At 38.4% G+C, this 21092-nt stretch overlaps 2 protein-coding genes across 3 annotated transcripts; one reads left to right on the plus strand and one right to left on the minus strand.

Moving 5' to 3' along the window:
- Window positions 1–4056: 4056 nt before the first annotated feature.
- Window positions 4057–11756, minus strand: anxa5b (annexin A5b). The gene is made up of 13 exons (XM_029500297.1): window positions 11645–11756; window positions 11446–11489; window positions 8342–8426; window positions 7881–7975; window positions 7049–7162; window positions 6855–6945; window positions 6527–6606; window positions 6282–6332; window positions 5485–5578; window positions 5288–5383; window positions 5127–5185; window positions 4571–4693; window positions 4057–4471 (listed from the first exon to the last, which is right to left on the minus strand). Exons 2-13 carry the CDS (start codon window positions 11446–11448, stop codon window positions 4409–4411), a joined length of 954 nt encoding a protein of 317 aa, XP_029356157.1. The 5' UTR covers window positions 11449–11489; window positions 11645–11756; the 3' UTR covers window positions 4057–4408.
- uchl1 (ubiquitin carboxyl-terminal esterase L1 (ubiquitin thiolesterase)) lies at window positions 11496–20471 on the plus strand. 2 transcript variants are annotated; one of them, XM_029500320.1, is made up of 10 exons: window positions 11496–11752; window positions 15040–15184; window positions 15285–15296; window positions 15640–15768; window positions 16698–16839; window positions 17250–17335; window positions 17886–17933; window positions 18403–18472; window positions 18583–18641; window positions 19505–20471. In XM_029500320.1, exons 2-10 carry the CDS (start codon window positions 15152–15154, stop codon window positions 19586–19588), a joined length of 663 nt encoding a protein of 220 aa, XP_029356180.1. In that variant the 5' UTR covers window positions 11496–11752; window positions 15040–15151; the 3' UTR covers window positions 19589–20471. The 2 variants fall into 2 exon arrangements, with proteins under 2 accessions (XP_029356180.1, XP_029356171.1); XM_029500311.1 differs by lacking the exon at window positions 11496–11752 and having other exon boundaries at window positions 14836–15184.
- The last annotated feature ends 621 nt before the right edge of the window (window positions 20472–21092 follow it).

Consider the following 21092-nt stretch of genomic DNA (forward strand, 5'->3'; position numbering starts at 1 on the left):
AAGCATAAGACCATAAGACCTTTGATAGGAGATAAAAAAACACCTTAACTACCATCTCAGATGTTATAATAACGATAAAAATAATGCATTGTAGGGGAGACCAGGTATGGTTGTAACACTTTTTGCTTCAGCACCTGTAACTCACTGAATTTTTGAGCTACAACTTGAAAATTTTTATGCAAAATGCCTATGTTTGTTTACTACAAGGGACACCTTGTGTTAATGGTAAATGCATGTTGCTCCTTTGTTACAACCTACTCCACTACCGTGGTGGGTTGTAACACATGCTGGGGAGTAATCCCTAAACAAGTGCGACCCCAGACGTTTATTTTTATGTTTTCCTGTCTGCTGATGACCTTTTGTCACCCTTGACCTGCTGCTCTTTTTACCCTCAGACACTTACTTAAAAAGCAGACTGTAGAGTAATTTCCACCTTTTGACAGAAGTCACTTCTTTCCTTGATGGCACAAAAAGAATTTTGTGGACAAATTGTTTTACTGAACTCGTCTCTAAAGCTCAGGGACACAATCCCTCACTACCATACAGTTACAGAGGAAGTAGTCAGAGGTCAAGGGGTGAAGAAGGAAATGAGGATAACATGCGAAGGTCTGTGCCATCATCATCTTCACCTCTATGAGTGTGAGGGGTTTTTGTTCTTCTATCTCATGTTTTTAGATCAAAACAACCTCCTGGATAATGTGGGGCTTTGGTTTAGACAGGTAGTTTAACAACTGCACAACTGTAAATCAGATTCTGTTTGAGCACATAACCCTGCTCATCACTGCTCTTTAAACAGTTGAGTTTGTAGCTGATATTTCTACTAAATCAGCCACCTGGCATATTGGGACTGATTACAAAACAATCACTTTCTTTTCATTGTTGATCACAATAGCTGGAAGATTGGAATTTTGGGTGAAATGGATGTTTAGAACTTTTCCCTGAAAAGAGACGCCTGTTGTAGCCAAAAACAGCTGCAAGACTGAACGAAAACAGAAAATTTACCAACAAAGAATGATCAGCAATTCACTTCAAAGATTCTTTAATTCAAGGTGAATAATAGATAAAATGTAGGGATGAGAGATAATCGATTTTCTAGAACTGTCAGAATGAGTACACCAACAACTGAAAGGCCAGAAAACGTCCCTGAGCTGAGGTCTCAGCCAAGGGAGCAGAAAAATGCTTTCAGGGGTTTGGTAGGAGTGTGGATTTCTGTTGTGAATGTAAACAGGGAGCATTCAATTAAAAAATATAATGCCATTAATCAGTTTACATCTGTAATACAACCAATTGTTGACAGATCTGCAGGCCTGATTAATCAGCTTGATGATGATTAAATGACATGTTGCTCATCCCCTTATTTGCTCTTAAAGGCAAACAAACAAACAAACAAAAAACCCCAAAACAAAAACAACAAAAAAAAAAAACTGCCTAAAACATGTTTTCACACGCTGAATGTTATTCCCCAGTGACTGGTAAATTGATGTGACATTTAAGATTGGTGGAACGCCCTGTAATCTCTCACTACAGTTGTCAGTTATGTATAAAACCCATAAGTATTCCTGTCAGGGCAAATATGCTCAAACTGTCAGTAACTACTGTAATATTTTAACGAAGTGAGGAAATCTGTGAAGGAAAGCCAAATATGGTCAGTAATCATTTACTCATGTGTCATATTTAGGTATGCGTGCCCTTTTCCTTTTCATGGCTGGTATAATAGCTGCATTTCTCAATGTTGTCTCTGAAGAAAGTAGCGGTGATGCCTCACAAACTAAACTTAATACCTCCAATTTCCTTTTAAAATCCCTGTGAACTTTGCAAGTAAAAGCATAATCACATAAAGACCAGCTCCACCTCTGACCAAGTTTAAGATGTGATATAAAGACTGATGTCAAAGGAACTAGTCTTTGCTGGTTCTGAGACACAATGAGGTACAATATTTCCAGGTTGTTGTAGGAACACAGTTTTTGAGAATTGCATGAAAATTGCTCAAATAATTGAGCAACTTAATGGTGGCACATATGTGTTACGTTCACAGGTGGAAAGGTTTTGTTCACCGCAGGGCAGTGTCTCAGCTTGTCCAACCATACCTCCAAAAACATAATAGGCCATCTGCAGCAGGCATGTTCAGCAGTGGGCTTGAACCTGTGATCACCTGGAGTTGGTGCACTTTATCTTCTGAGTTGTTTTTGTTACATGGACCCTGTAGTATGTTTGCAGATCTAGTTGTATATAGAAAACTCTGAGACCAGGGAGCCTGAAGTGCTACCACGCACCTTCATGTATGTGGCTGTTGTTGGTTTGTGACAGATTACTTAAAGGCCACATATTTATAGTCAGTCCTTGATATGAGGCCATGAGAGCAAATGAGAGCTTTCTTAGAAAGTAGGATTGACATAAAACCATCCTTAGCTTTGTTAACCTTATAGAGCTGTTTTTTTTTTCTAATTTGTCAAATATTTCTTTTTTATTCTTCACTATTTTATTTAAACATTCATAGTCTTTTAATATTCAAGTCAGCCTTATGTGTGTAATCTTTATATCCATGTATATCAATGAAGTCCATCCGGAGGATATTCAATTTACTGACATTAATCAAAGAAAAGAAGTGAATGCTCATTTTAGAGAAGCTCAAGTTGTAGAAAACTTTGGCATTGTAGCTTCAAAATAAATATATTCATTAAGTGATTTTCAAAATGGCTGCTGGTTAGTGTCACTAACAAATTAATGTCGTAATCAGTGTGTCAGTGTAAATAGGAGAATACTATCAGTTTTGGCTTTTGGCAGGTTTTTATATGTTGCAACTTCAGACAATTGCAGACAAAATGATGCAGTGGAGAATTTTGTCATCAGTAACAGTAGCTGTTACTGGAAAACAAACACAGCAAAGTCAACAGTCAGTGTGATGAAGAAAGGGAGGGGCTGAATGTCAGCAGAAGAAGAGAACATCAGAGCACGGCTCAATGCTCCACTAAGTTCAGATCTGGCCTACATAGCAAAGCCCACACATGCCCACCCACAGATTCCAACACCCAAAACACGCAGAGCAGTGAGGGGGGAGGAGTTTGAGGTGGCTCAAGGTGGCCTGACACCACACCCTGACATTCAGACCACGTTATTGGCCGCTTGTTTCTGGGGCAACCATTCATGTCACCTCAGCAATAAAGGTCCCACTTCAACCCAACACACAATCAATAGGATTCCATTGACAGTAGTTACCTTTTCATGAGGCTTCTGCAAATCATGCAGCAGCAAAAGTTTCCTATTTGTGATGTTGGCAGTGAATTGGTGCTTTTTAATGGCTCTGCTGAATGACCAAAACACTGCAGAAGAGAATCCCTCCATCGGAGCGGAAATGCCTGTAAAACCAAAGGGGGTGATGTTCCAAGCTAAATTAATTCTGGTCTAAATTTGTGGTGCTATGAAGTGGTAGTATAAATTCCTATTTAATGTTTATGGTGTTTACTGTGCTTTCACACTTTGATCATTGAGGTTAGTAAACCCAGGATTCAAGGCACAGATGCTCAGAAATGACCAGTTCTGTGAGGTATTGGAGCAAAATGTGGGAAATTATGATCAACTTTTAAAAGTAGTTTGAAGAAATGTACTTGTATGTATGTAATGTAAAAGTGGAAAAGAATCAGTAAAATGTATGAATAGGATGCAGCTCCTTTCACACTGCTGAGTATTTATTATCTGCATTATATTATTAATTTTTTTACAAGTGATGCATTTGTGTGTTGAAGGCATTTTAATAATTGAATGGAGGTCAGTTTGCACTGGAACAGACTGAGTTTAATTAGTTGGCTAATTAGTCTTTAATAATAATAATGTGTGTCTTAAATCCGTCTTTAAGATCAATGTTTAAATGACCTGAGTTGTGGGTTCTAGTGGGTCAAATAATGTTTCCCTAAAATGGCTTAATATACCACAGTTCAGCTCTTTTAAAACTGCTTTTAAAACTCTAGCTTCCTCTATTGGCCAAGTGAGGTAAGTGCATGTATCAAAAAGACTAGATGTGTCAGTCAGTAAATAAACAAAAAGAAAAAAACTCTTTCACTCCATCAAATGAAATATTTACTATTGCATATTGGTTCTGGGATACAAAGTGCAAACAAAAACGAATGTAGTCAAAGTCTTGGGCTTCATAGATGATAAAACATTAGTTATAGTGAAGATATTAGCTGACCAAAAGCTGCATTAATTGTACATGAACAAAACGTTAGCTACCTTTCCAAGACTACATTTGGAATCATAGTTTAAAAGACCTGATGGGCTTTGGCTCACGCCTAACCAAGTTCTGTTTTAATGAACTTTGACTTTGCATTAGCTTGTTGTTTGTCTAACCCAATGGGTCAACTTCAAAAATAGGCACTTCAGGTGTGGTTCCTGTGGTCGCTTGTTGCCGTGGTTACGCATCATCTCCACCACAGAGCAGCAGCAAAGTTTTACGGAAGTCACCGCCAGTATCTCCCTGTAACAAACACACAGGTAGTAACATTTAAACAAGGAAAACAAAGGAGCCATGACTACTGGTGGAATTGTGTGTAGTGCATTATATTGGCCTTTATACCTTGATCATTGAATACAGAGAGCAGGCAAACTTCTTCCTGAACTCAGCTCTGATGTCCAACATGTCTACCTCGCTGCGAGACGCCATCACTCTGATCAGGGTGTTGTCGTCAGTACCAGCACCCTGCAGCAAGACACACAAGCACATAATGACTTTAAACAACAACAGTATTTCTTTAACAATGGACAATTTGAGTAAAAAAAAAAAAACCCACCAACAACAACAAAAAAAAAAAAAAAAACAAAACATCAAAATGACATTTGTGAAAAAAAAAAAAAAAAAAAACAACAACCCCATAAATTCAGAAAATCAACAAGCAACTTAAAGATATTCATATGAAGATTAACTTCATAAAGACCTTTTGACATAACTGGTAAATCCATTCAACAATAATTTATGATGTGGTGTTAAACAAATCCCCTGAATAAAACCATCATCAAAATTCTGCTGCCATTAAAATATGACATTACAACAAACATTAGGTTGATGTCTGAGAAATTGGTTAAACCAAGTGTGATACTCAGAAATGTAAACCTTCAGTTCTTAGTTGTTTTACCTTCATGGAGTAGTACAGGGTCTCAGCGAAATAGCCTGGAACGCTCCTGGCACACTTCACTTAAAAGGGAAAACAGAAATCACATTCAACAAATTTTAGAAATGGTTTTAGTCACCAGAAATAAAGACAGAATCAATGCGCAGGTTGGACTTTTTTCATACCTACGGCGAGGAGCAGGTCTCTGAGGCTTCCAGATGTTTCCCTCTGGATGCTCTCTTCCATCTCATATCCAGACAGCTTCATGTAGGCATCAAACACTGAAACACAAAGGTTCACAATTACTCTGATAAAACATATAAAACTGCTAAATAACACCAGGAGCTTTGTGATTGTTGCTGCTGTTGTCACACAGACACACCTTTCCTAAGATGTTCTGCGCTGCGGTTGCCCAGGATGGTGACAAACGATTGTTCGTCTGTGCCAAACTTATGCTCTCCAGCCTTAAAGAGGGCCTACAACCACAAAATATAACACATCACACATTGTTTTCCAAATCACTAAAGAAATTAAACTATGCTCACAAAGTCACTTATTTGAACTCCAACTTTAGTGGAGTTCAAATTACACCAAATTATTTTAATTTAGTAAATTAAATGAAATTAACAGTTGACCGATCAAACGTGCACACAGATCACACAGTGATAGTGATAAAGACCGATTTTTTTTTTCCCCTTTGCTATATCTGGATAATTTTAGAGGCTTAAAGAGGTGAAATGTTCTGGCTGTTAGAAGGAAAAACAAAAAATGAGATCCAGAAATATGTGCTTTCTGCTTTCCCAAGCTATTACCAGATAATCTATGGAGCCAAAGAAATTAGCATTTTATATATTATATTGATATTATATATTTATTATATTTATATGACATGAAGAGAGTCTGTCTTTTTCATTTCAATGGAGAAACTTTTGAGAGGATTTTCTACTCCTTCCCTCCTCAAGAGGGCAGAAGACTATCATTTCATCGTTTCAGATGAGCCATACAAACTGCCACCTCCTCTTCCAACTCATACACAAAACACTCTTCTTTTCTCGCTCAACTTTTAGATCCTGTCCTCAAACACATGTGACAGTCACACTCTGAGACAGAAACACAAAGGCACCATTGAAAAGACAGATGATGAATTATTTACTGACCAGCAATGAACAACTGACTCACCTGAGCATCATTCTCAATATCTCCCTCCTGGATTCCCCTCTGCCTGTTTGCCTGAGGAGAGATAACGCATTTTAATCAATACAACAGTTGGTCAAAATCTACCCAAAATCTACACACAAATTAATAAATGACCATTTTAATAAAGGTCTCAATACAGACAGGACCTTCTAAATCTCAATTCTTCAGTGGGGAAATTTGACTTTGGTATAATCCGTTTCTGTATGCAAAAGCAGGGTGACATGTACCTGCAGCAGAATAACCAGGAGTCTCTTAAAGTGACCTGAAGTGTCACCGGACACATCTTCCTCCAGGTCGTCGTCATACTCTGAAGGGAAACAGGCAAACCACACAACACACAAAAAGTCTTAGCGGTGAAAAAAAAGGGTTTCATTGGCCTGGGAATCATACCCAGAACCTTCTTGCTTTGAGGAAACAGTGCCATCAGTATTAAAATATCACGAAAGTTTATTGAATCTTTTGTTCCTTTCTCTCATTGACAATTACTGATAATGAAAAGTTGAACTAAAACTGCAAAATAAACAGCAACATGTTTATGGTGTGTGTGTGTGTTACCCTGTCTGTAAGCAGCGATGATGTCCTTCACCTGCTGAGGTGTCCTGGAGGCAAGAATCTCCACCAGCACCTTCTCATCTGTTCCTGCCCCCTACAGGTGAAAGAGAGTCAAAAATCACAAACTGGACACTTGACTTCCCAGCAGCTGTATCTGTCTCTGTCATTCCTGTCTGTCTGGTAACTGGACCACCAACCTTGATGGCATTGCGAAGAGATGTCACATCGTAAGTGATGGGTGGAGTCATCAGAGCCACAATAAGGGTCTCAAATTTGCCTCCAAGCTCTCCCTTCAGGTCACTGACCAGATCCTGTCATGCAGAAAAAAAAAACGTTTTTTTTTTTTGTTATTTCATGTGCAGCATAAATGTGTGGCAGAACGTCTCTGCAGTAATGTTATGGTTGGTGCCTGTCGATTGTTGGTTATGGTTGCTATGTAACCCTGCCATGTCATTCATACGAAATGAAGCTGCAGTAATGACTAATTTGTAATAGTGATGACTCACTGGAGTGGAGGTGGTGAGTATCGAGTGGGTTTAAAGTGGAAAGCTTAACCAATTTTTGACACTCGGGCCCTTCAAAAACGTTCCATAGCCGTGGCTTCATAAGTCCAGTTAAATGGGGTTTTTTATATCATTGAAAAGAGATTTCAGTTTGTTGTGTGTAAATGAGCAAAACAGTTAGAGATGTTTTCACTTTTAAGGGATTTCTATTAATTACTCGTAATCTCGTAATGTTTATTATCTTTCAGTAATTCTTATGTATAGGACTGACAACTGACAACATGGTGTTCAGTGACCAACCTCTCACCAAACACTACGAAAATGAAGGGAGTCACCCTGGACTTCAGGAGACAGTTTTCTACCGTTTTAAAGTGGGATCCAGATTACAGAAGGAGATGACGGTTTGCAACAGGTTTAAACATTATGTCTCAACAAGAGTTTAGATGATGTGTTGACTGTTATGTGAGTCCTTCAGGCTAGTGCCATGATGTCGTGTGTGAGCACATGATTGTTAGGAAGTTCCAACCTTTCCAAACAGAGTTTTGTAGGTGGCCTTGATCTGCTGCCTCTGGGCATTGCTACGAGCCGTCAACAGCTGCAAGATGGTGTCCTCGTCCGTCCCTATGGCAACAAACAGCGTGTGTTTGCTCTTCTTTTTAATTAGTCTCACGTGATGTATACATTACATAGACATGACTCTTGAGACTCATGATTACAATCTTAATACATATGAACAGCATGTGTGTTTGCTCTCTGTGTCGAGTCTCATGTTTCAACACTGTGCTCATGTGTTTATGACTCACTGCCGGCTGGGCGGTGCTAAACACAGACCTCGGACACTACCACAGTAAATGTTCAGGCAGGAACTGCTCAAATAACACTCTCTCATTGGTCTGCTGGAGGAGACCTGCCGACTGGTGTGCCATCAGCCTGACAGAAGATGCAGTGCTGATAGTAGATACATAGACACAGACACACACAGCTTACCCAGCCCTTTCATGGCCTTGTGCAGGACCTCAGCATCCGCACTGGCATTGAAGTTCCCACTGGCTTTCACAGTTCCTCTGCTGGCCTGCCACAAAAACAATGAGCACAGGAGCATTACACAATATCCTTGATAAATATTTTCGAACATGTCAGATTTGACTTGACGCATCCTAATCAAAAACATTTCCTCTTTATAAAAGTGCAGAATATACTGTAAGAATATCATTTGTAGGAAACTATCTGGTTTTGATTAGATTTTCTGCTCCAAGATGCACTTAAACTGAGCAGTTACTCACACATAACCATTTAATTGAAAGCATGTTCCCACACCATCCTTTAAGCCTTTAAACTGCCACCCATATCTCATGTTTGTTTAGTGAGTCTAATGTGATGGGTAAAGTGAAATGAAAGGTCTGCTCAGTCTGTTTACCTGGCTAATCATTTCTGAGTGTGGAACTAATAAAAAGCAGCAGCAGCCTGAAGGCTTTAGGACTGTGATAAGGCTGAAAAAATATTAACTCAAAGATCAATTTTGATACATTTTAGTCCTGTGCAGATGCTCTAGTCTATACATGCACTCCCTGAAACTTGGAAGCAACAACAATGAAATAGCCAAATGGCCACTCCCACCATTTGCGGGGCAGAAATGTTTGGAGAGGAAAAGCACGGCAAAGTCTCTGCAATTAGTCTTGAAAATCCAACAATCCAGGATTGAGTGTTCTTCCCGAGGAAGAAATGCCGAAACATCCACGAGCTTTCCTCTTTTTTTTTTCCATAAACACACCCATCATCACAATCAACATACCCCGCCAATGGCTGATTAGACAAACAAGAAAATGTTTAGGCAACAGCACAACGTAATGTAAATCATTTCCACTGGAATGTAAGACTTGGATTTTAGCCCTTATAGCTGAGTCCTGTGGAGCTAGTTGAGACATGACTGAGGTGAGGCATCATGTCAAGTGGTTGCTGCTTACAGCGCAGACAGTGGTCTTATCACTTCCCTTCTACATTTATGGACCTTGGTTACTATGGAGAGTTTATACAGCCCATGTAGTCAGGTTTATATGAGAGGAAGTCTCCTGTCATCCTGCCATATAATGCTCAACTGTTGCCTCTATTATTACTGCCAATATTTCAAAACTTGACTATGAATATTACTCACAAAGCTGGTGCCGGTTAATCATTTTCTTATTGTGAACAAATATTGCTTAAAGGTAATGGGTTAGTGTTCCTGTTTGTACCATGACTGTAACTACAAGCAAGACTGTGACTGTGATGAGAACTTAGAGATCGTGTTCTGATCGTGATTTTTTTTCCCCACTTAGGAATTGTGTAAACCAAAATACTTAAACTCAGTGTCTTTAATGTTGACAATTTTCAGAGGAGAACATGAAGGAATACAATTACAAGCTGATAATGGATTTCTCAGTGAAGGAGGGGACATATCTCGTAAATATTTACATTTATATAAAATGTGTGTTCTTCAATGACGGGATGGGAGCAGATGGCATTTAACAAAGTGACAAGGTGGAAAAAACACATCAGACTTTAAATGGAAGATAGTCCGAAAAATATTACAAATGAACAGAAAGTTTTCTCTCAGTTTTGGTTCCCTGCAAATCAGGGATGTAGTAAGGCTGCTGAACTTATGACCTAAAGATTTCAAAAATCCTGTAGCCATGGTACAAAAGCTGTTTTTACGAAACAGTTTTTGAATCCATCACAAAAAGGACACAATAGCTTTCCTGTGGCAGTGTATTCTTTAGAATGTGTATTTGACTGGGATTATTTTTTGTTTTAAAAAAACTGAAATACTGGTGTAAATGATTATTTACACTTTCAGGGAAGTGCACCGTGTGTGTGAAACGGTAGCATCTTTAATCATTTCACCCAGTGTCATTGCCTGGCTCACTGATTTCTTTGAATAGTTTTTGTCTGACAATGAAGCTCTAGATACAAAGGAATATTATACACCATTGGCAGCACTTGTTAGTAAGATCAGTTAATTATTGCTTTTTGTCTTTTCACTGAATTTGATGACAAAAACAGACGACCAACAGATTTAAATTTGAGGTGAAAATACTAAAGTAGAGTTTGGTTTATAATCAGACTGCAGCTGTGTAACATCTTGATAGCCAATCACCATCATCAACACACAGTCACTGTTTTTATGGTGACGGAACAATTCTCCACCCTGAAATCCAAAGAGAGAGAGAAAAAGAGAAGTGATTCCCCTTTAAGAGAGGGAGGGCAGCTTTAAACTCCAGACTAGCTGTGGAAATGGGTGTATTAAACCAAGAGAGAGGTGGAGAGACACAGCGTCCCACTCAACTCTGGAATATGGAATACAGCCCATATGAGTCATACACTAAACTTCCCAACTTCCCCAAACGAAGACTGTCCGCAGCCACAAAAACATGCACACATACACACTTTTTTTTTTTTTTAACTTACCAGGAGCCTTTCTGATGCAATGCAATGCACTCTATCCTTTTAGTAGCAACAATCACAACTAAAAGACCTCATCTACTGAAAAATCTAACACTAAAAACTATCTTTGAAAGTAACAAAGGACAAACTAGGGTGTTGACTTGTAATTGGCCCTCACTGACACACAGATACACATTTAAAGCTTAATAAAGTGGAAATTTTGATTGCTAAGTGAGTCCATTTGACAAAAGACACAAAATAACAAACTACCTCTAGTATGTTCTGCTGCATGTGCATAGTTTAACTTCCACATCCTGCTGTCATTGACCAACTTAATGATTAAACACATTGTTCAGTTAAATGTAAATAGGAAAGATGATTTAGGGTGAGGGTTTTATCAGGAGTGAACATGTATCCCACTTTTACTGACTTATTGTCACAGGCAAGATCAAATCTGGGTATTATATAATGTGGAATAAAGTGGGCGTTGTCTTGGAAGTTCACGAATAAAAACAGCTGTGAGTCACACATTTGCATAAATAACGGTTTGTTGCTGTTTTTTGTTTTCACAAAGACAACAAGAAGTTTTATTTTCATAGTCTTTAAAGCAAAGAATTTTTTTTCCGTGTTCCTTTGCAGATGAGAAGTGAAACGAAGTGAAAGTGACTCACCATTTCCAGTCTTCAAAGTTTATTCGACGGTAGAAAAGGAAAATCTGTTGAAGAGAGAAGATAAATAAGAAATAGGAGCTACTTTAAACTTCACTGGTTTCTGAACAGTGTCATTCCCTCCTACTCCAGCAGCTGCTGTCAAAGCTCGGTGGACCCCGGCTGAGGAGTGTAGAAGGCCGTTCTGCAGGGGAGGACTTACCGCGGAGCTGTCGGAGAGCAGAGCCTCTGAGGGAGCCGGTCAGAAGAGAAAGAGAAGAGCAGAACGACGGACGGAGGAAGCCCACTCGGAAAAACTCTCTGCGCGTGAGTAGGTGACGCGTGCGCGAGCGTGCGCCACACCCCGATGTGGAACAGCCCTGCCCCAAAGCACTCTGGGAAATGTCGTTAAAAAATAAATAAGTCATTTTTGGGTGTTCCATAGCAGAGGAGTGAACAGAGGTCAGCTGGTCCATGGTGATACAGACTGTTGGGAAAACAAAAGTGCAGATTTTAACTTTAAAACAAGCTGCTTTATATTTCAGGGTCTTATTATTAGATATGCTGATTTATCTGTCATGGCTGATTGGGACTTGACGATTAAAACATGATGGTCTCTCTACGCTGTGCTCACAATAACAAGTTCTAGATTGCTTTTATTGATACAACTACAGGGTGTAATTATTCACAGTGCAAATACATCAAGACCACAATGATCGGTGGGTAATGTTTGCTTTAGTTTGGGCGTTTTCTTCTGAAAGATAAATGAGATGAGAAATAAAAATCAAGTCCAGAAGAGAGATGCATCCCAAAGTAAAAGCACTGGATTATGTCTGTGATTTCACTGAAATTGTAATCAAAGACAACACCAGTGTTTCTAGATATCTAACGGCTGAACTGAACTTCACCTGAGGTAATAATCTGTTACTGATACTAGTGGGCGACGCACTTCCCTCAACTAATGCTGGTTTATAAAAGAAATTGTGATTTAAAGATTAAAATAATGGCAACGTAACAACTCGTAGATATAATAATTATATGTAAAATAAATATTCATCAACTTTAACACCAGGAACTGCCCACGAATTCAGACCAAATTTTAATAACATCAACCTTTACAAGAGTTTAAAGGTTATCTGTTTTCACAGCACGGGCCAACTCAATGAACAATGTGACCATAAAAATATATTGATTTCAATTGTTCATACCAACAATGCTGTCCATTCTGTTGCCTTTTACTTTGGCATGTGTGGAATCTAAAGTCCCTGTCAACATTTTACCAAATAAAGTGAACTCAATCCTGCCGATCAATTATCAACTAACAAAGAGACTATGTATGTGATCTAATAAAAATTAGGCTAATTTAAATTCTGAATTCCCAGAAAATAACTTTTCTAGAAAGACTTTTGGAAAAACAATACATGAAACTTATTTTCCAAAGTTGTTAAAACATATTAAAATGCTCTACTTTATGGAGTAATTTGGTTTTGCTCAAATTAGCATGTTTTCAATTTTAATTCATTATCTACTTTGTCTCACAGATGATCATTTCCAGAGAGTCTGCAACTATTTTGACACACACACATGCACACACACACAAAAAAAAATGTTGAAAATGTAAGATGTGAGTGTCCACTATACTCACACATTTAGAATTCAAGCACATTCACACATAATTTGTTTGAGATTGCACATGTAGATCACAGTACATTGTCACTTTTTGTATCTTTATCTTTATCTTCATCTGCGTCTCCTGCATCTGAGTCCTCACCCCTACACCCCCGACAGACATAAATAAGAGTTCTTATCTCACTTTTCTTCTAATGTAATTTGATGGAGAACTACCTCACTGGTGTTTGCGTCTTTTTACACCAGCTTATAAATATATAATTTTAATACTCAGACAAATGGAGACACCATAAATCCTGAGCTACCCATGTCCCTCTGACCTATGAACCCATCAGCCCACAGGCAGCCTCACTCACAGTCTCATGAACATGATCACCTTAGACAAACACACCCACAAATTGTGTATGATTTATATCTTCTTGTTATCTTCTTACACGTGATTAACACATATTTCCAAAGACCAATCTGCATGACTAAAACAGGACTGTTATCCACGACTACTACTAACTACTATCCACTTTGAAAAAGGCCTTGTGACACATTTGATACATGACATCATAGAAAATTGTTTTTAAAGTATACATGACGACCTGATCACATTTATTTTCACCTGCTACACCTTCATGTTGAAGAAGTGTGTTTTCGTTTTTGCTTTTTTGATGAAGAGAGAATGTGAATAGTAGTGTGGTGAAGCCACAGCTATCTGCAAAGCCTTTGAAGTTATGTTGTCAATGGTATTGTTTACAGAGTGTCATGAAACAATAGGGACCTAAGAGTGTAACCTCTAGTGCCACCAAGAGGATAAAAAGTGGAAAGCCACATTGTCAAAGTAAAATACTTAGGACAAAGAGAGACTCCCATGCAAAGAGAGGATGTATGCACTTATACACTTTAAATCCCACCAAAACAGACAGGAACCAAAATTAAAATACAGGTGCAAAAAAAGTGGGAAAACAGGACACACAATTTAATAACACCCTGTCAGAAACCACAAGTGATGGCAACTAACCAGCCTGAAATTGTGAAACTGTGAAGCTGTGAAGCTGTGAAACTGTAGGCAGTGTCCCTCAAATGCTCACAAACTGTGAATACCTCAGAATAATAAATATGAATTTTACAACTGTGCTTCATGCTCTAAATACAGAAAATGTATAATTACTGGCACAATAGCAGCACCCTACAGTGAAACTTGGCAACTGCAGTTTGTGGTACTTTAAATTATATGTAGTTCTTCGCAGGATGTTTCAAACACATCGCCTGTCTGAACCCAAAGGTTTGTGACTTAGATGCTCCTGGAGATCGACCTTTATGCTATAGAGAAATTTTACATAAAAGTGTCATAGTTTTTGCTGTGTGTCTACAATTAATATATATGAATAACGTGGTCCAGTTAGAAATGATTAATGCATCGAGGCTATCTTTAAACTGCGAGTGTGGCAGTGTAATCTTTAAACTCAGATAAATACCTCTCACCTTTCTTTCTGGAGAGAACATGATTTGACCTGACTCATTCTGCAGTGTGATGTAACTTAAATCTACTTTAAATAAAGACACAGCTCTTTCTGGTTTGTCACCACAGATGTGTTTTGGCACATCCGGCCATATGGAGATTTTGTAATTTTTAGTTGAAGTCTCGCCACAATGTCCTGCCTATCATATGGTCTATATGTGGTAATTATGAATGTAAACATTACATTTGAATAATTTTTCAAACAAAAACATGCTTCATTATACAATGTGCCAACCAAACACACATATCACACACATGTGTTCGCCGTGCACCAAGGCAGGGAGTCTTAAGGGAATCTGCTTTTAAAGGTGCACAATCTATCTTTCCAAAGCACATCTACTGTTATCTTTCTCAGTACGCCAGTGGTATAAACTAGAGATGATGATATTTTATATCTCTGTATAACACGGCTATATTTTGAGCACCACCTGCAATTTGATAAGAGCCCGCTCCTCCTCCCCCCCTCGTCCGCCGGTAAGATGGTACGGCCGGCGGCTTCAAGTGCTGGGACGCCGTGTAAGTTCCACCTGCTGACAGCTGCTAGCCCGACGGACACAAGCTGCACAAAATCACCGATAAACCTGCCTAAAAATGGAGTGGACCGCGATGGAGATCAATCCCGAGGTAGGGACTTAACTGCGTTTAGCAACGTAAATGAATAAATAAAAAATACCGTTTCCACAGGTGCTAAACTCATCCACCATTTCTGTTTATGTGCTTTCAGATGCTAAACAAGGTGGGTCACAAACACCGGCCGTTAAGGCGACATGTTGTTTTTAACTAACGGGTAAGTTAGACCGCTAAAGCTGCCTGTAAGGCTTACAGGCAGCAGCCCCCGTGTTAAAACGGACACGGTGGTGCCTTTCATTATCCGAGGGGCATAAAATTGTGGCAGTAATATGAAAAGGAGGAGGGGGCGGCAGAGTCCTGGTGGACCTGCCGGATGTCTGGACTGAAGGGTGTGGTCCTACTGAGCGGTACAACGCAGCATCTTTTCCTGACTCATGGGGGGCCGGAGGAGGCGATGCTGTCACCATCTACGAAAACAATCTTTATTTTTATGTTTGTGTGTGTTTCAGATGATGAGCAAGCTCGGTGTGGGTGAGAGCTGGCGCTTCGTGGATGTGCTCGGGTTGGAGGGGGAGCAGCTCTCCGCTGTCCCCAAACCGTGCTGTGCCCTGATGCTGCTGTTCCCCCTGACACAACAGGTGATGATGATGATGAGGAGGAGGAGGAGGAGGTGGGGTGGTAACCGAGGGTGGGGTGAGTCGGTCATACAGGCTGTCTGGGGTGGGGTGAGGCTGAGATGGAGGGAGGGCATGGAGAGGGAGAAGGATGCAACACTGGGAGGCTGAGGAAGTGATTCAGCATATACTTACCCTTTCTTCTTACTGTTCGGTTCATAAGCTGAGCTAATATATATATATATATATTATATTTTTTTTTTTTTGTCCAGTTAATCAATTCATCAAGTTGTCTATGAAATGTTGGAAAATAGTGAAAAATGCTCAGCGGTTTTTTTTTTTGTTTGTTTGTTTTTTCCCCCCCACAAGTTAAGGTGGCATCTTGAAATGCAGTTTATATTGTCAATGTATTGTCAATCATCATTAACTCCTACAGTTGAAACAAGCAACAGGAAAATAACTGATAGATGATGATGATGGTTGTTGTTGTTGTTATTATTGTTATTATTATTATTATTATTATTATTATTATTATTATTATTATTATTACTATTACTACTACTACTTTTGCAAAGCATTCTCTTGATTTTTCTAAGTAGTTTTCTAAACATTTTATTGCGTTAAATACTTAATGACACATGAAACTGGTTACTGGTGTTATATTGGCCAAACAACCAAATACTGAATCAGTTGGTCAAAAAATAATCAACAAATTGACAGATTATGAAATTTTTGTTTGCACCTGTATTTGCAATGATTGTTGAATGGAGAAAATGGGATAATTATTCTGTCTTAATATTTGGGTTCATTCCTGTTTCCAGTTCTGTTGTTGATTCATTTCCATATTTTAAATGGCAGAATAGGCTGCTCATATTGTTCTCACAAGCAGATAACAATCATGCGTGTGTGTGCCTTTTTTTTTTTTTGTGTGTGTGTGTGTGTGTTTATGGCAGCATGAGTCTTTCAGACAGCAGCAGGCAGACAAGGTTGCAGAAAATGCAGAGGTTTATTTCCTGAAACAGACAGTGGTCAATTCCTGTGGCACTATTGCCCTGCTGCATGCAGTGGCCAACAACAAAAGCAAACTGACTTTTGGTGAGTGGAAGAAGTTGGAATACATACTGGTGCAATAGTAAGAACAATAACTAATAGTCATTTGTAAAACAAGCCTAACATTGTTACTCAAGTCTGCATCACTTATAACTGAGGTTGAAAATAAAACGAGTTAGATTTGTTGTTTGTTTTTGAATTTGTCACAGATTTTGGACTTATTCTTGTTTTGGGGATCCATGTTTTCAAATATTTACACTTTATTTTTTATTTTTTTTCCCTGGAAATAGAAATTAAGTGCATCATCAAATTGGTTATGCCACACATTTTCTTACTTACAGTTTTCATTGAATTTATGGTGAGGTGATTTGGCTTTGCAATTTATGTGAAACAGCTTAATATGAATAAATTACATTTATTGTTGATTAAGATAATGTTGTGCTTATTGTTTTCAGATACTGGCTCTGCCCTGAAGAAGTTTCTAGATGAGACTGCAAACATGTCTGCCAATGACCGTGCCAAACATCTGGAGAAGAACCAGGTAACACTTCTTTACTGCTTACTATTTAATGAATAAAGTTTCACTGTTGCCTTGAGTAGACTGAAAATGTCTATCATTATTGAAATGCTACTTTGCCACTAAGCTTTTGCTTGTATCTGTGCTTTCTGTTTTTAAATAAGAAAATAATACATGTATAAAATATTGATAAAACAACTCAGCATATCACCCATACTTAAAATGTGCCTGTGCATGTCATATCTCAGAGAATGATCATCATCATCATGATCATTTAAAAAAATTGAATGAACCAGAGTTCCTGGTTCTGTTGCATAACGTGCATGTTATATTAAAACCACTTGGTGGCACCAGACACTGCAAAATAATTTTCCCTAACAATAATAATTTGATCATCGGTAGCAACATGTGATTTATTTATTTATTTTTTTTATTATTTTTATTTTTATTTTAAATAATTACCTTTTTTTTTGGGGGGGGGGCACATCACTGATTCAAAGTTTTGCCATTAAAACATTTAAATAACCTGATCTGTCTTAGATTTATTGAATGTGTTCTGAATTTTCCTCTCCAGGCAATCCGTGAGGCTCATGATGAAGTGGCAGTACAGGGCCAATGTAGGGTGAGATACTTACACAACATCTACGGCTGCTAATAGCTAATGGACATTTTCAGACAGGGGCAGGTCCTCTTACTGAGTGATTCATGTTGAACCTATTCATATGAGACAGGTCAGTCTTCCTGTCACAGATTAATGCAATCCATTTGTATTTCCATACATGTTTAATGATAAGCCTGAGAGTTGGAAAAAGGATTATGTTGAATAATTACTTGATGAAAGTTTGATTTAAGTTTCATCTCTGTCTGTCCATGTGCATGTTTTTGCTCTCTTGATAGCCAGTGCATGAGCTGGCGTTTGGGTACAGGCGAGATGAAACACTTTGCATGTAAAAAAGGTGTTGTGTTGATGGCATATATTTGCTTACATTTCTTGTCTTTTCTAAAGCTTTTTTTTTTTCTTTCTTTTTTTTTTTTTTTTGGTATCACAAAATTTATTTTGATTTATTTTTGGCATATCTCAACTTTCACAGCCAGAAGCGGACAAGATCAACTTCCACTTTATCACCTTTGTCAATGTAAATGGACAACTTTATGAATTTGGTAAGCCTGTCTACACACCACATATATTCTTATATGGATTTTCCACTGGATAGAGTCATTGGATTCTAAACCATGCTGCTTGTTGGTTTTTTTTTTTTTTTTTTTTTCAGATGGAAGAATGAATGGACCAGTGAACCACGGAGCCACCAAAGATGAATCCTTCGTAGTGGTATGTTAAAGCACTTTCCCAAAATACCTTTTTATAGAAATTGTCTGAGTTGTGGTATCAAACTGAAATAGGGATTGGCTGTTCCCAAGTGTCTTGACTGAATCAATAAGCCTGGCTAATATATTCTCTGAAATATTAGTAGGAGTCATGAAAAAATAAGATTTCAAGAAATAGTTTTTCCCTTCCAGTCATGTTTTAGCATGGTTTCAAGCCAAATTTAATTTCTTTGTTGAATCTCGGGTATTTAACATATAACGCTCTAAAGGAAAAACCCAATAAATCTGACCAAAAAACAAAGGTTCCCATAGTCATAATTTAGTCATGTGCTGCACAAATATTTAGGAGCCACACTTGCCACACTTTGCTCATCACATCGAGCTACCACAAGAGGGCTCCACCTGCATTAGTGATGAAAATGCAGAATGAAATGACTGGTCTTGCTTAAAACAACGATGGCCTAAATCCAAAACCAGAAGTATCCAATGAGGCTGATATAGCTGTTCTGTTGATATGTCAGCTATTTGATATTTTGGGAACTACAGGTGTCGACAAGTATTTACTTAAAACACTTGTTTTACTCAGTGTGAACAGTGTAAGTTTAAAAAAAAAATCTTATGATTTATGAATTCATTTCTTGACATCAAGCTTTACATTACAGCACTAGTATTGACTGATAATATTCAGGCCTATGAACTTTATGAAACTCAAAGTTTTGAGGGATTTACTTGAACAAGATCTTAAAAGTTTAGAATTTCAGTTTAAAATCTTTGCTTTCCAATTGAAATGTGCAATATTTTTATGAAATATTGTGGATATGTAGACATATCTCACTTCCTTCTCACTTTTTCCTTAATATTATCCAGGATGCAGCCAAAGTGTGTCGTGGATTCGTGGAAAGAGAGCAAGGTGAAGTTCGTTTCTCTGCAGTGGCTTTCTGCCACAGTTAAATATTTGGTTGCAAATAGAACCAAATCGAAAACCAAAATGTCTTGGTGCGTTCACATGACAACGCAATCAGCAGGCACCCAGACGGACCTGTAAACACATACATCTGCAGACACTATGCACTATAAAGCACATGTTGTTTCCATATACTGAACTCTCGTCTCATGAACAAAGGGTTCCTTAGCATTAGCACACTTCCACACAAACACACACAAAGATTTTCTTCTATCACTATCTGATACAAGCTTGCCCAAATCTTTCTATGTGGTATTCTTTAGCAGTGAAACTGTATAACATGAAGTCAGATCTCACTACTGCTTTGTGAGCATGTGTATTTATCTTTTTGCAACTTTTTTTTCCTTTTTTTTTTTGTATGCAACCACTGTTGTGTCTGTGTCAAATGACCAATGCTTAAATACCTTCTGTGCCAATAATAATGTGAAGGAGATGGGAAACTTTGTGCCTGTTTGTTGGAATGCCTTCGGTTGCTGTGTGGTCGAGCTTGTAACAATCTGACATTCCTGAGAAGAGCCCAAATGAATCCGTAGGAATAATTTCACCATTGTTTGGAGCATACACACAACCTTTTCAGTCATGTTCTTGGGTGTTTTGGCATTTTTCGAGAAATTGAAGTTTTCTCTTGGACAGGCTACCAAAGCACAAATGCTGTAGTCAAACACAAACAATTGAAAATTTCCAATCAAGATAGGGACTGTCCAGATTGAGAGCATCTGTATGTTGGGTTGTTGTTGTGCAGTGCAGGGTGACTAGTACTGTATGTCTAGGCTGTGCTCAAATTGTTTACCTTTTCTGCACTTTCCAAATACTGTGTTGCTGTAGTTCTGCTGATAATGCAATTGTGGGAATTCAATAAAGCAACCATTAACCTTGTATGTGTCTACTGCTATGTTTGCATTAGAAAAATGGCACCTGTGTTCTCATCAAAAAGAGGCAACCAAGACTTAACTCCCAAGCTGGATGTCATTGTCTTGATTTTGTTAAATGTTCCCAATAAGGTAGAAAACACTATTTTCTTAACATGATCTAGTTATTTTACTTGATAGTCATCAGTTGTGGTTTTTTTTTTTTTTTTTTTTTTTTTTTTTTTTTGCAGAAACAAATCTGAACACCTACTAGATTCTCAAAGGTGAATTAGGCACTTTTATAATTTAAGTCTATCTTAAATACATGATTTTGGTAATATGATTATTCGTAAGATCAAGCCACTGACAGGCAGCATGGCGGCATAGTGGTTATGGTGGATTCCTCCACGATAAGAAGGTCGTGGGTTCGGTTCCCTGGCCTGGGGCCTTCCTGTGCAGAGTTTGTATGCTCTCCCCATGGCTTTCCTCTAGGTAGTCCGGTTTCCTCCCACCGTCCAAAGACATGCATGTCTAGGTTAACTGGTGACTCTAAATTGTCCGTAGGTGTGATTGTGAGTGGTTGATTGTCTTTGTATGTTGGCCCTGTGAGGGACTGGCGACCTGTCCAGGGTGACCATGCCCT

Source organism: Echeneis naucrates, chromosome 1, assembly GCF_900963305.1.
Source record: "Echeneis naucrates chromosome 1, fEcheNa1.1, whole genome shotgun sequence".
NCBI lineage: Eukaryota > Metazoa > Chordata > Actinopteri > Carangiformes > Echeneidae > Echeneis > Echeneis naucrates.